This window comes from Histoplasma capsulatum (assembly GCF_000150115.1).
Source record: "Histoplasma capsulatum G186AR genomic scaffold supercont2.10, whole genome shotgun sequence".
Lineage (NCBI taxonomy): Eukaryota > Fungi > Ascomycota > Eurotiomycetes > Onygenales > Ajellomycetaceae > Histoplasma > Histoplasma capsulatum.
This window is the reverse complement of record NW_025544810.1, coordinates 1,145,226-1,157,803: the sequence shown is the minus strand read 5'-3', so window position 1 is coordinate 1,157,803 and position 12,578 is coordinate 1,145,226. Positions and strand designations below refer to the sequence as shown.

Sequence of the window (12,578 nt, the reverse complement as noted above, 5' to 3'; positions counted from 1 at the left end):
AGGGTCCATTTGACCATCAAATATGAGGGTTTGACAACGGAGTTTCTCCGGGAGGTCTTACTATCCAGAGCACACACGGCCCATGGCCTTCCAGTTGTGGGAATAGATGAGTTACAACAGTTGGACAAGTTTTCTCTAAATGGACGAGGTGTTAGTCTCCAGCGACACTAGATATTATTCACTGGCTGACCGTGACTAGGTCAAGGCTTTTGTTTCCAATGCACACGCACTTTCCATGGTCGAGGAAGCGCTAGTGATCTGCTGCGGAAGCGAATGCAAGGCTTTCAGGAAAATTTAGTCAAGCGCTGCTGGCAACCCTAGTGCGGGTTTCTTACATAAATGAAAAGAATGAGAAATGAAGATGAAAGTAATCATAATTGGGAAGACAAGTTTCTTGATTCTAAGAGTAATAAGTGTGTTTAAATACATTTTCTTATAGCTTGATAGATCTGATAGATTCTGTATTTCCTGAGCGATCAATTGATAGCCTTGATAGACCCTGAGCTATCAATCATGTGACCGGCCCTTCTTCGGACGTCCGTTCTTGATCTCAGGGCTGTCATAAGTACGGCTATTTTCATTTTTTTGGCCTTCATTCGCTAATATGCTACCTGAGTTCTTGCAGAGTAGTTACACCCGCTATAAAGCGGATACCAATTCATTTGCAACATGGCTACTCGAGACAGCCGACCGATGTGGTTATCGACCACCTGCGCTCTCTGCTACCCTTTCTACGGAGGAAAAGGGCAAAGGCAAAGGCAAAAGAGATGACTTGGCTGCAGGTCCACTCCACTATAGTGCAACTACCAAAGATCTGCAAAAGCTCGCCGAGGTGGTTGCCAGTTCTGCTGTTGCGGTACCAATGTCAGTTCTCGCCATCGTGAAACGCGCCATCAAATTGAGAAAATCCGTCACTTCCTGGTTCTTGGGCCAGGGTGACTCTGCAGACAACAAGCGTCATGCTCATTTCATCACCGTGCTGGAGCAAATCTGTGAGACTCTTGAATGGAAGACCAACCAGCCGTCGAAACGCGATGCTCAGCAGCCGCCGCCGACTTCTGAGGCTCAAAGTGACGACGCCGATGCTGACAGGTTTCTAAACAAATTTGCTGTTCTTACCGTAGAGGAACCCCAGGATACTGCTGCGCAAACTCAATCGACTCCCGCAGAATCGAAGAAGATCGTTAATGTGACGGTTGTTGAAGAGGACGACAATGAGGCAGTAAACTCGTATTTAAGTCCATTGTTCTTCAAGACCTTCTGCTTACTTCGGGACTTGAACAATATGCGAACGTTCATTTCCATGACCTGGTCGGAGTATCGAGATAAGAAAATCGATCTTATGAATGCCGCTGTCGTTACTGACAGTGCTTTGCAACTTGCCCGAGATCTTGTGCAAGAGGTGGAGGCTGACTGGCGCACTCCCCTTACGGGGAGAAAGGATAATGTCCAGAATATTGTCTATAACCTCGCTGTTTTGACCCGCGGAATTCCCTCGACTCCATCTACTGAGATTGGCTTGCCATACAACAAGAACATGGCTGATGTAGCCGACTGGTGCTATGTGCCAACTAAGGTCCTGCTTGAGTCGTTTGCAGATGTTCTCCCGTCCAATCCTCTGCCAGTCTTCAAAAAAGGCTACTTCGGCACCTACAATCCGAAAGCGGACAGAGAGCGACTATCTCTAGGTCAGAAATTCAACGAAGACAAAATCATCCTTCTTTCGATCCTGCCAGAGTTTTGCCTGGTCGATACATTCAAAATTCAGATGCCTACTGAAGACGCGATAACTCGAGGCCTTACTGAGTTCTCTAAGACCAAAAGGGTTACGCTGTGGCTTTGCTTCGCCTCCCAGATCTTCCTCGATGTTCATCATATCATGCGACACAGTACCTTGGGTGCATTCGAAGACCTCCGAATGTCTGGACTTCGCATCCAGAAGACTATTGATGAATACCGGCAATTGTCAAAAACACATCCTCAGCCCAAATTTTGGCCAAAAGTGCGGGATGAAGAGATTGAAAATATAGGGTTAGCTGTGAAGTCATGGATCATACAAGATCTGTTCCAAGATCTTCGAGCTCTGCCTGAATTCGACAGAGTTGGCTCCCCACCCGAAAAACATGCACTCTTCTCGCAGCACTCTATCCTGTGCGGCTTGATCCTGTTCAACCTCAATAGTCGAATGCAGGTTATTGGCCAGCAGCTCGTCACCCAATGGTACGACGTCCAACAACTGGCCTTCTTGCACAACCTCGTCATAAATTCTCCGACACACAAAGATCTAAAATGGCCTGACATGGATGCCTTTATCAAGATCCATGGCGAGTCTCATATTTTCATTGGTTCGCGACCAAAGAACGCCAGTGAATCGCTGAACAGGCTAGAGTTGGCTACAGGCATCTCATCTACTACCAATTTTGCCCGCCATTCCCGGAACAAAAGATTCCATAAGCCTAACGGCAAGAATCCCCGCGTGCTCAAGCCCACCACTGACGTCGCGAACTTGTTTTTCGCCCAGTACGCTGGTGATCCTGATGAAAATTCCGGGATTTTAAACGTTGACAGGATCTTGGACGAGCTTTCGCAGAAATCGAAGCTTGAATCATCCAACAAGGAGCTCCAGAAGGCCAACCCTGAACTCATCATTGCCCGAAAGTGGTCTAATACCCACAACATCGACACGCTGCAGCTTCTCGCCTTCCTCAAGAGCAAGCTATTCGAAGAGGAGCCTATCTTGATGTACAACTACTTCGGCATGCACAAACGCTCCGTCGAGTTACTCAGACTGATACGAGACAAGGAGCACCACAAATTTGTTCAATACTTCACGTCGGCGTACATGCCTGATGAGTCTTTCATCTCAAACATCGTCATTCTCATCCACCACGTTGCGCAAGGCTCGGCCCAAAGTGCACGTGCAATGGGACTTACATCTGGCAATGTTGGGTTAGGGAGTCGGATTGTCACGAGCGCTGGTGACGTGATGCGGGAATACTTGAAGAAGAACGGAGATGTGGCATGCAAAGAGCTGAGAGTGTTCTGCAAGAACAAAAAGCCAATCCAAGATGATGTTGCTTATGATAAGGGCAAATCGGACGAGCTGGTATATTCTTGGCTCAATCTTGAGGATATTCTAGGTCCCAAGGGTGTGGCCTCGATCATGACTGGGATCCCTATAGCTTAGGTTTATAAACCGGGTGCTGCCTTGATGCCGACAACGGCCCAGACGTACACAAACTCTGCTTCATTTTCTACTAGTGATGGTCCATACAACTATCTTATGACATCTCAAAATTTACACGTTCAAGTTCAATAATTATCGGCCCCCCGAATTTATCCAAGATTTAATCTTCTGGGGTGTGTTCATCTTATTGTGATTAAAAGTGGGTAGCAGGTGACTCAATAGCCCAGGCAGGATCCGTGACAAATATTATGTGTTTAGAACGTGTCTCGTTTTCTCACTATCTCTCTCCCTTTCCTTCTCCATGCTTAGTTGCTTCGTTGAATACTGATATTGTCTCTTCGTACCTGAGTTGTAACAGGATCTTTCAGTCCATCTTGGAACGTATAACTAGCTGAAAGCCTCCTTATATTTCATACAACAATGTCTTGGAAGAAGACGGTTACTGTAGTCGTTGCATGGGCTAAATCAGCTGTATATTATTTCTTCTCTAAAATTCGGGTATAAGAATTTCGGGTAGGGCAAGGGGTTTCTAAAGGTTTGTTATCAACATTGATTGGATATTGTTATCTCTTACAAAGCCTTTATTATACGTGGATTCGCACAGAGTGCTCACTAGACGAAATCGCACTTCGCAATATCCAGGTTGTCGAAGATCAACTCAAGCTTGCAGACTTCGGTCAGTCAGTCAGTCTATCTTGAAACAGATCGCGGGCTGATATGAACGCCATATGCGAAAAATGCTTTGACGACAATGATTGAAATTCTCCACTTTGGATCGATTATCTACTCAGTCGCTGTCTGGCAGGTTCACAAGTAAAGTTATTTCTTTGATACGAAGAATTTGAATTGGCCGAAAGCGCAAGTGCCCACTCTAATCTACCTCTAATATATTCTAATCTAACCAACAAGATATACTATCCTCTCTAGAATAGGGAAAGTACCTCATACGCCGCCTGATAGAAATGCCGATAACCTCTAGGATACATATGCAGTAGTTATATTGAATCTCTAGTGTGTCCCAACTCTCCAGGGCAGCCTCACCCTCCTCTATCTGGATCCTCGGTTTTGCTGCTGATAGAGCTAATTTCGCAATGAATTGTCCATCATTTCCCACATCTCGAGCGCGTAAATTCTTTATATAAATCACAAAAAAGCTTGTAGGAAGCTGGGGGACGATAAATACGTCTCTCTAAACTGGCGACGTAGTGTAAAGGGCTGCCAGATTCCATCTTTAATATTATGGGGACAATTTCCGATTTTGTGGTGGTGGAAAATCTTCCGGAAAAATGAAACCCCGTCTCTCAAACCATGCTCCAAATCTGATGCCTGAGCACTTCAACGAGAAACACAGAGTAAACCTCCGTTTCGCACATCCCCAAACAAACGCACCTCGCCCGAACGAAGCCAGAAGCCGCCCTCGACTCGACCCAATTTCGCGAGCACAAACAACCCAAGAGGACCAGCCGGAAATTGTCGGACGGGAATAGTTCAACACATACTAGTACATGTATACAAATCTATAAAATAATGACCCGATTCCGCTCCCTCCTCTCCTTAACCTATTCCTCATTTTCCCATCTTTCCTCCTTCCGAAAGGCCCCATCCACATTTCCCCGCCAAATATGCCGCGCTCTATTTTACCGCTCCCTCTGGTCCATATCTGGTGGTAGTCGACTCTCGCCAACATTTGACCAGATGCCATGGAGCCGTGCTGGCCTTCTTGCCAAACCCACCAGCGCTGTGTCGAGGAACGCGGTAAAGGGTGTTGGCCAGGTCGGTGGCATTGCGAATGGCGTAGGGGCGCTTTTTGGAGGGCAGTTTCGGGGCATGAAGACGAGATCGTCCGTGAAACGGTTGTGTGATGGGTGTAAGCCGGTGAGGAGAAAGAATCGGGTTTATATCATTTGGTAGGTTTAATTTTTCTTTCTTTCTTTGATGTTGATACGGCTTCGTTTTGGTGAAGCATATCTAGAGACTAATTCTTGCACCGCAGTTCTAAGAATCCTAAGCATAAACAACGGCAGGGGAAATAATCGTCTATGTGAGGTATAGCATGGCCGCGAAGATTCAATGGCTTGCTGATGCCGAGTATTCGAGTCGATTACGGGTCTCTTGGTTGTGGGAGGGAGGCTCTTTTCCATTAACCCGCTGGCTACGAGATTTCACCCCCTGTTTTTCTCATTGGCTTTTCATTTAGCTGTTTGGGACCTGAAAATTATATTAGAGCTGGCTGCCCCGTGGAGTTTTTTATTGATTTTTTTTTTTTTTTTTTTTTTTTTTTTTCATGTATTATATCAAAGTTTCTTCGAAATATATGTATTTAAATATACCTCCCCAAACACCCCTTGCCAGACATGCTCTTACTCCATTTGCCTCCCTATCATATCTGTTGTCTTGAGAACAGGTGCCTTTTCACCATTTTCGCGCTTTTAAGAGCCTCAGCCAGCATCCGTCCACAGGCTGTGGGAATCAAGCTTTTTCTAAGCTTCTCGAGTTTCATGTGAACTTGAATACGGATACTTTATCCTGATGGCTTGGACAATGAATGACATTCCTCCTGCATATCTCCTCTTTTATACTAAATCTTCTTCTCATATCTTCCAAAGATTGTATGATACATCAATTTTAAGATCCTTTTTATTTTATTTATGGTAATCAGATATCATTACACGTGGATTGGATTGTCGGGAGAGGTAAAACTAGTTGGCTAATGTCGCAAAGGAGCTCCCCAGGTAGTTAGTCAAACTAAATACTTAGTCAGCACAATTTTAAAACTCCGGCCAAAAAAAGTTTCTGGACGCTTGCTGGCGTCTCCCAACCCGACTGTCAAGGCCATTGTCAAAATGAGGGCTCATTCTGTTTTTAGGACTCAAGTCCGCTCTCTTACCAGGCCCTCTGGAGTTTCAACTAAACTCCAATGCGGCGTCTATCGACGATGCATTACCACTGCTCCTCTCCGAAGCTTCGCTACTATTCCCCGTAGCGCCCCAGTGATAGGACGATGGCAGCAGGTCCGATATTCCTCTGCCGCAGCTTCTGTGTAAGATAATTCTCATTCTAGCAGCTTATCCGGAAAGCAAAAGAGAAATGTGCATCAGTTTGAAAATTTAACGCTTTGGGGTCACTCTAGGTTGGAACAAGCTGCGGCGGACCCAACTACACTCACTCAATCTGCGATCATTGAAAATATGGATGAAGCAGAAATGAATCGGTTATCTAAAGTCAGAAACATTGGAATTGCGGTATGGGACTTTCCACGAACCATTTTGTTGTACGCCTTCCACCTTACGAGTGAGGTTCTGATTTTTATGTCCATCTAGGCACATATCGACAGCGGTAAAACCACTTCGACAGAGCGAATCCTCTACTATACCGGCCGTATCGCAGCTATCCACGAAGTTCGCGGACGGGATTCCGTTGGTGCTAAGATGGACTCCATGGACCTGGAGCGTGAGAAAGGTATCACGATTCAATCAGCGGCCACCTTTTGCGACTGGGTCAAGCGAGAAAATGGAAAAGAAGAAAAATACCACATCAATTTAATTGATACGCCTGGACACATCGATTTCACAATCGAAGTTGAGAGAGCCCTGCGTGTTCTGGATGGCGCAGTCTTGATTGCCTGTGCCGTGTCCGGTGTTCAGTCGCAGACTATGACCGTCGACCGACAGATGAGACGCTACAATGTTCCGCGAATTTCTTTCATCAATAAGATGGACAGAATGGGTGCAAATCCTTTCAAGGCCATTGAGCAAATTAACCAGAAGCTGAAGATTGCGGCTGCCGCTGTTCAAGTACCAATTGGCGCTGAGGATGAATTTGAGGGTGTTGTGGATTTGATTCGGATGAAGGCTATCTACAATGAGGGTTCCAAAGGTGAAATTGTAGTGGAAAAGGATGAAATTCCAGAGAAAGTCAAGGCCATCGCAGAAGAACGGAGGAGAATGCTTATCGAAACGCTCGCCGATGTGGATGATGAAATTGCTGAGCTTTTCCTCGAGGAGAAAGAACCCACCCAAGAGCAGATCAAGGCTGCGATTCGACGTTCCACAATCGCTCTGAAATTTACACCTGTCTTTATGGGATCCGCTCTCGCGGATAAGTCAATACAGCCCATGCTGGATGGCGTTTGTGATTACCTCCCGAATCCTTCTGAAATTGAGAATCTCGCACTCGACCAAAAGAGAGACGAAGCCCCTGTCAAACTCGTGTCTTATAACTCTCTTCCGTTCGTTGGTCTTGCTTTCAAGCTCGAGGAGAGCAACTATGGACAACTTACATATATTCGTGTGTACCAAGGTACACTTCGGAAGAGCTCCAATGTCTTTAATGCTAGAAGCGGCAAGAAAATCAAGGTTCCGCGAATTGTGCGAATGCATTCAAATGAGATGGAAGATGTGGATGAGATCCCTGCTGGCGAGATCTGTGCTGTGTTTGGCGTTGACTGCGCGTCCGGAGATACCTTTACCGATGGTCAACTCGCCTACAGCATGAGTTCGATGTTCGTTCCCGAACCCGTCATTTCGTTATCGATCCGGCCGAAAAACTCAAAAGATTCGTCGAATTTCTCCAAAGGTATCAATCGCTTTCAGCGCGAGGACCCTACCTTCCGTGTTCATTTTGACGAAGAGAGTGAAGAGACCATTATCTCCGGTATGGGTGAGTTGCATCTCGAAGTTTATGTTGAGCGCTTGCGCCGCGAGTACCGCGTCGACTGTGTGACCGGCAAACCACAAGTTGCATATCGGGAGACAATTGGTGAGAAGACTGAGTTCGATCACTTGCTTAAAAAACAAACTGGCGGTCCTGGAGACTTTGCCGGAGTTGTGGGTTGGCTGGAGCCGACAGGAAGCTTGGAGCAAAACAGATTCGAGCAGCGAATTGTTGGTGGTGCCATTTCCGAGAAGTACATCTACGCTTGCGAAAAGGGCTTCAATCTGGCTTGTGAAAAGGGCCCGTTGACTGGACATAAAGTCCTTGGAACTCAAATGATCATTGTCGACGGTTCCACCCACGTAACTGATTCATCCGAAATGGCCTTCAAGATCGCCACCCAGCAAGCTTTCCGGAAAGCTTTCAAGAATAGCAAGCCTCAGGTTCTTGAGCCGATGATGAAGACTGTCATCACTGCTCCAGTTGAATTCCAGGGTGATATTATTGCGCTTCTAAATAAGCGCAATGCCGTTATCAATGATACTGACACCGGCGTTGATGAATTTACGGTATACGCGGACTGCAGCTTGAACGGTATGTTCGGCTTCAGCACCCATCTTAGAGCTGCCACTCAAGGAAAGGGGGAATACACCATGGAATTCAGCCACTATGAACGAGCTCCAGGTCAACTACAGTAAGTTTTCATAATATTTTTTGGTTTTTCCCTTTCATTACCTCCCTTGGTACCATCCACACAACATATATGAGGCAGAAAATACCTTCTGGAACTAATCACACCCATTTCGCGTTCTCTAGAAAACAACTCATTGCCGAATACGAAGCCGCCCAGGCTGCAAGACACAAGAAATAGAAAACAAAGTCTGTCACTCATTCACTCAACCCTGCCATCGACGAATCCTCCGCCAGCATGGCAATCCACGTTCCTCCCTCTCCCCCATTCCCTCCCCCCTACCCTCTCTTTACAATCAAAAACCATCCAGATTTCACGCACCTCGCTAGCATACATTCGCCATTACAAGAAACGACTTTTATGCCTCAAATGGATCCGTCTAAACCCGCTCTTCCCTCATGGAAACCCTGCATGAGACCTGCACTATAGCAACTCAATTACTAATATAAAACTTCTTTTCTCATCTCCTGTATTCCTAGTGAAATGCGAGGAAAGCAACAGTCATGGATAAAAATATTTAATTGCGCGCAGGAGCGTGGCTTTCTCGCTACTCTCCTTCAGGTACCTTTTGGAGTTTTGGTTTATACATGTCCAAATAACATTAAACTCACCATGTATTATAGGCATTTTGTTTCATATTTTCTTTGTCCTTTGCTTTACGATCATCGGTTTGTTTGATTATAGATAGTTGGTGACATGTTCGAAGCAGGAATATAGATTTGGGTTTTTTTTCTTCTCCTTTTTATTATTATTATTTCCTCCGTCAATTGTTTAGGGGATGGAATGCTTTAACTTTTGTTGGGAGAATCAGTCGCACAGATCGCAGAACGAATGGTGGAACATTGGACGGTTATAAAACCATGGATGCGCAAACAAGCAACATCTGATCATGTCTATGGTCCTTTATAGAGTCGTAGTATCAGAAACAATTATGCGCACACGGATGTATTAATTTGGCAACCTGTGTCCGTCACATTATCTAGTTAATGAGGGAACGATGTCTAGCGCTTAGCTTGCGTCTTCTTCTAGGCCCCGTCTATTTCTCAAACATCCGTATAATTGAGAGGGTAGCTGTAGTGGTAGCCGCAACTGCGTTGTGTCCTAAAAGTAATGACTCTGGTAAGCTAATTTCTAGGGGAAAGGAATGAAAAAAAAAAAAAGAAAAGAAAAAAGAAAAAAGAAACGAAAGAAGGAAAGAAAAACAGAGCACATAAACGGGAAAATTTCAGGGTTTCTTACCTCCATATCGGACCCGCTCCCACCGCACTCTTTTCACCCTTTTCTCACCAGAATTTGTGCTCAAATTCTTTTCCCATACTTTCACCTGCACGACCTCATCGTCAGATGCGTACTCATGCACGTAACTGCCTAGGACACGGGCATTTGGACCTCCTATTGCAGCCTCATAGACTCCGTGTCCATTTAGCCACGGGATCTCGGCGTCATTCACGGCATGGACAAGGGCAAGATCGAACCCTTGGCTTGCATGTGAAGAATCTACATCGCCAGGCTGAGGAAAAGCGCCAGTGAGTCGGGCGAAGCGGGAGGCTGAATCCCATGTATCTACGATGTGGCCAAGGATATAGTTCAGGAGCCGGGGATAGGGTGATAAAGCCGAGAGTATCGGAGGGAAGAATCCGAAGAGACGGTATGTGCTTACGACAGTGTGGATGTTCGAGAATGGGGCGAATACAATGACGCCTGCCAGCGGTTCCGGGACGGATGAGGGGTCACCGAACGTGTATCGCTCTACGACGCCGGCTGCGACTGCGGTCCCAAGACTTTGGCCAGCGACGACGATACGGGATGGATGGATTGAGAGTGGGGGAGAGGTAAGATAATTGATTAGTGACAGCGCATCGGTGATTAAACCTTCCTCGGTTGGCGAGCCTGTGGATTTTCCGAAGCCTCGATAGTCAAATGCTATAACGTGCACAGGGTGTTTTGGGGTAGATGCTGCAAGGAAGCTGCGGTACATTTGAGGGCGATATCCGGACCCCAGATGAGCTGCATTTCCGTGAACTACGGTCAAGATGCGGGGGTTAACAATAATACAAGATGTTGTTTTGATTCTAGGTGGGAAATCAAGCGTACGGTTTAAAACGACCCTCGCATTGGGGTCTTGTGCGAGAAGGTTGAAAGCAATAGTCTTGGTGACATCCTCAGCAGGACCTGATGAGGCATTGGCAAGGAAAGCTGCTTCGTTATCTTTGAACAGACGGGGTGGGACGATGTGCCATGCATAGAGGGTTTCGTTATCCGGGGTTCGAATATTAAACGGCTGAATTTGAGATTCTGTGATTGTTAGAAAAAAATGTAAAATGGATACGTAAGAATTGATGATGGAGTAAGTCAAAGCATTTCAGTACTTAGGAATCCAAAATATTCGGCATCATTGACATCCTGGAAGTAGGTAGGGTTGAATTGGTTCACATAGAGCACCCTAACCGCGAAAATTGCCGCATTAGAAGATAGATGTAGGAAAGCTGTTAAAAAATAAAATGGCTTCCGCGATAGCTTATCTATCAGTGACGACATACACTCGTTGGACGGAAGGGTATGTCAGGGAGAAGACACCGAGGATGTATAAAAAGCCCACGAAAGCTAACAGCCCGTAAGCCTTCTTGAATATTGGCGCCAGTTCCATATTTAGATATGCTGTATCAAGGGTTAGCATACTGGTAGCGACGAATTATATAGGCATAGGACATAGGACATAAGTTTGAATAAATACAGAAGAAACCTAGAGATTATTCGAGACCATTGGATGAGACCATTGGAGAACTTGATGTACCTCCTTTGCAAATCCCCAGTTGCTCGAGATATACTCCGTACATGGTTTGAAGTTTGTGATTAAATTAGCTATGCCACATACCTGATATCAATATGTCCCTATCTCAACCTTTTCCTATATTATGTATCCAAGTGTTAGTACTGCAGGTTGGCTATCATAAGCTCCGCTTTCATATAGCCTATGAAAAATCGGAATTCACACACACACACACACACACCTTTTCCTATAACTGTTGGAGGGATTGGATTGGGTGATTCGTCCCCTCTATATCACCATGGCGCTGGTGGTCTTTTGCTTGGGTGTTTAGATTGGGGAAGAATAATCATACTTTCTTGGCAAAAAGCTTCCACGTGAGAAAATCGTTGATTCACGTGAATCCTGACCTCCGCAATGTGAGGCCAGTAAACCTCTGGAACTTCCGCAATATCACTTGGATCCACCTGTCAATTTGCACCTAGCACGCCTGTTGGTTGGAGATGACGGCATGCACATCCCAGCCGTCGACTTCGACATTACCCCGGAATCACAATGCGCGAGAAGCGAAAAATTCCTCCCCGTGGTGGAGAATCCACCGCAAAGAGAAAGCTTTCAGAGGCAGCTCTCAAAAGGGACACCACACCGGCGAAGAGAAAAGCATCTGCTACGCCCACTATCCCCTCGCTGCCGGAACCTGAGAGGAGGGTCCTCCCCACAAAGATTGAAGATGGAAGCCCGTTGCCTACTCTTACCAACCCACAACCAAGCACTCTGTCACCGGAGGAGTATCAGTCCTACGCTGAGAGGTACGCGCCCAATGACTCAAGCTTCCTGTTGAACGTTGCTGGAGTTCAGGCGGAATATTCGTTTACTGATTGCTGGCTCTCATTTAGCGCTGTATTGTCTGCTGCTCTGCAAAGGTCAAGGATAAGATGGCTTAATGACTGCATATTTGAGAAATACTGGACCAAACCATCCAAGAAGAAATCACAGCCCCAACCACGGCAGAACCCCCCACGAGAATCCATGAGTAAACTGGGACCCTGCAATATCCTTATCGAGCCTCATCACTTTGAAGCCATGTTATTTACCGTCCGAAACCCGCAAGCCCAACAACCAATCCAATATGCTCCTCCCCAGCGACCAATTGTGCAATACACCCCGCCCAAATAATTTCTACCAGTACCAACCCCAACACCAACCCCCCGGCCAGGCACGCCAGCCTTAATCTCCGAGTCCCCTAAATCCCCCTATTGTGTCCTGCTGCTCCCCCCAAG

At 46.2% G+C, this 12,578-nt stretch overlaps 5 protein-coding genes across 5 annotated transcripts; 4 read left to right on the top strand and 1 right to left on the bottom strand.

Annotated features, from left to right (window-relative positions):
* Nucleotides 1-604: 604 nt before the first annotated feature.
* HCBG_07040 (uncharacterized protein) lies at nt 605-3,761 on the top strand (the record flags this gene model as incomplete). The annotated part of the gene is made up of 1 exon (XM_045434089.1): nt 605-3,761. One exon carries the CDS (start codon nt 605-607, stop codon nt 3,185-3,187), a length of 2,583 nt encoding a protein of 860 aa, XP_045285570.1.
* A 953-nt stretch (nt 3,762-4,714) lies between these two features.
* On the top strand, nt 4,715-5,220 carry HCBG_07039 (uncharacterized protein; the record flags this gene model as incomplete). The annotated part of the gene is made up of 2 exons (XM_045434088.1): nt 4,715-5,094; nt 5,181-5,220. 2 exons carry the CDS (start codon nt 4,715-4,717, stop codon nt 5,218-5,220), a joined length of 420 nt encoding a protein of 139 aa, XP_045285569.1.
* An 810-nt stretch (nt 5,221-6,030) lies between these two features.
* HCBG_07038 (elongation factor G) lies at nt 6,031-8,711 on the top strand (the record flags this gene model as incomplete). The annotated part of the gene is made up of 4 exons (XM_045434087.1): nt 6,031-6,227; nt 6,318-6,429; nt 6,508-8,534; nt 8,657-8,711. 4 exons carry the CDS (start codon nt 6,031-6,033, stop codon nt 8,709-8,711), a joined length of 2,391 nt encoding a protein of 796 aa, XP_045285568.1.
* Nucleotides 8,712-8,965: 254 nt separating this feature from the next.
* Nucleotides 8,966-11,596, bottom strand: HCBG_07037 (uncharacterized protein; the record flags this gene model as incomplete). The annotated part of the gene is made up of 7 exons (XM_045434086.1): nt 8,966-9,632; nt 9,771-10,553; nt 10,626-10,826; nt 10,901-10,974; nt 11,072-11,189; nt 11,407-11,433; nt 11,543-11,596. The coding sequence occupies 5 exons, from the start codon at nt 11,176-11,178 to the stop codon at nt 9,568-9,570; spliced, it is 1,230 nt and encodes a 409-aa protein (XP_045285567.1).
* A 257-nt stretch (nt 11,597-11,853) lies between these two features.
* On the top strand, nt 11,854-12,474 carry HCBG_07036 (uncharacterized protein; the record flags this gene model as incomplete). Its single annotated transcript, XM_045434085.1, has 1 exon — nt 11,854-12,474. The coding sequence occupies one exon, from the start codon at nt 11,854-11,856 to the stop codon at nt 12,472-12,474; it is 621 nt and encodes a 206-aa protein (XP_045285566.1).
* Nucleotides 12,475-12,578: the final 104 nt, after the last annotated feature.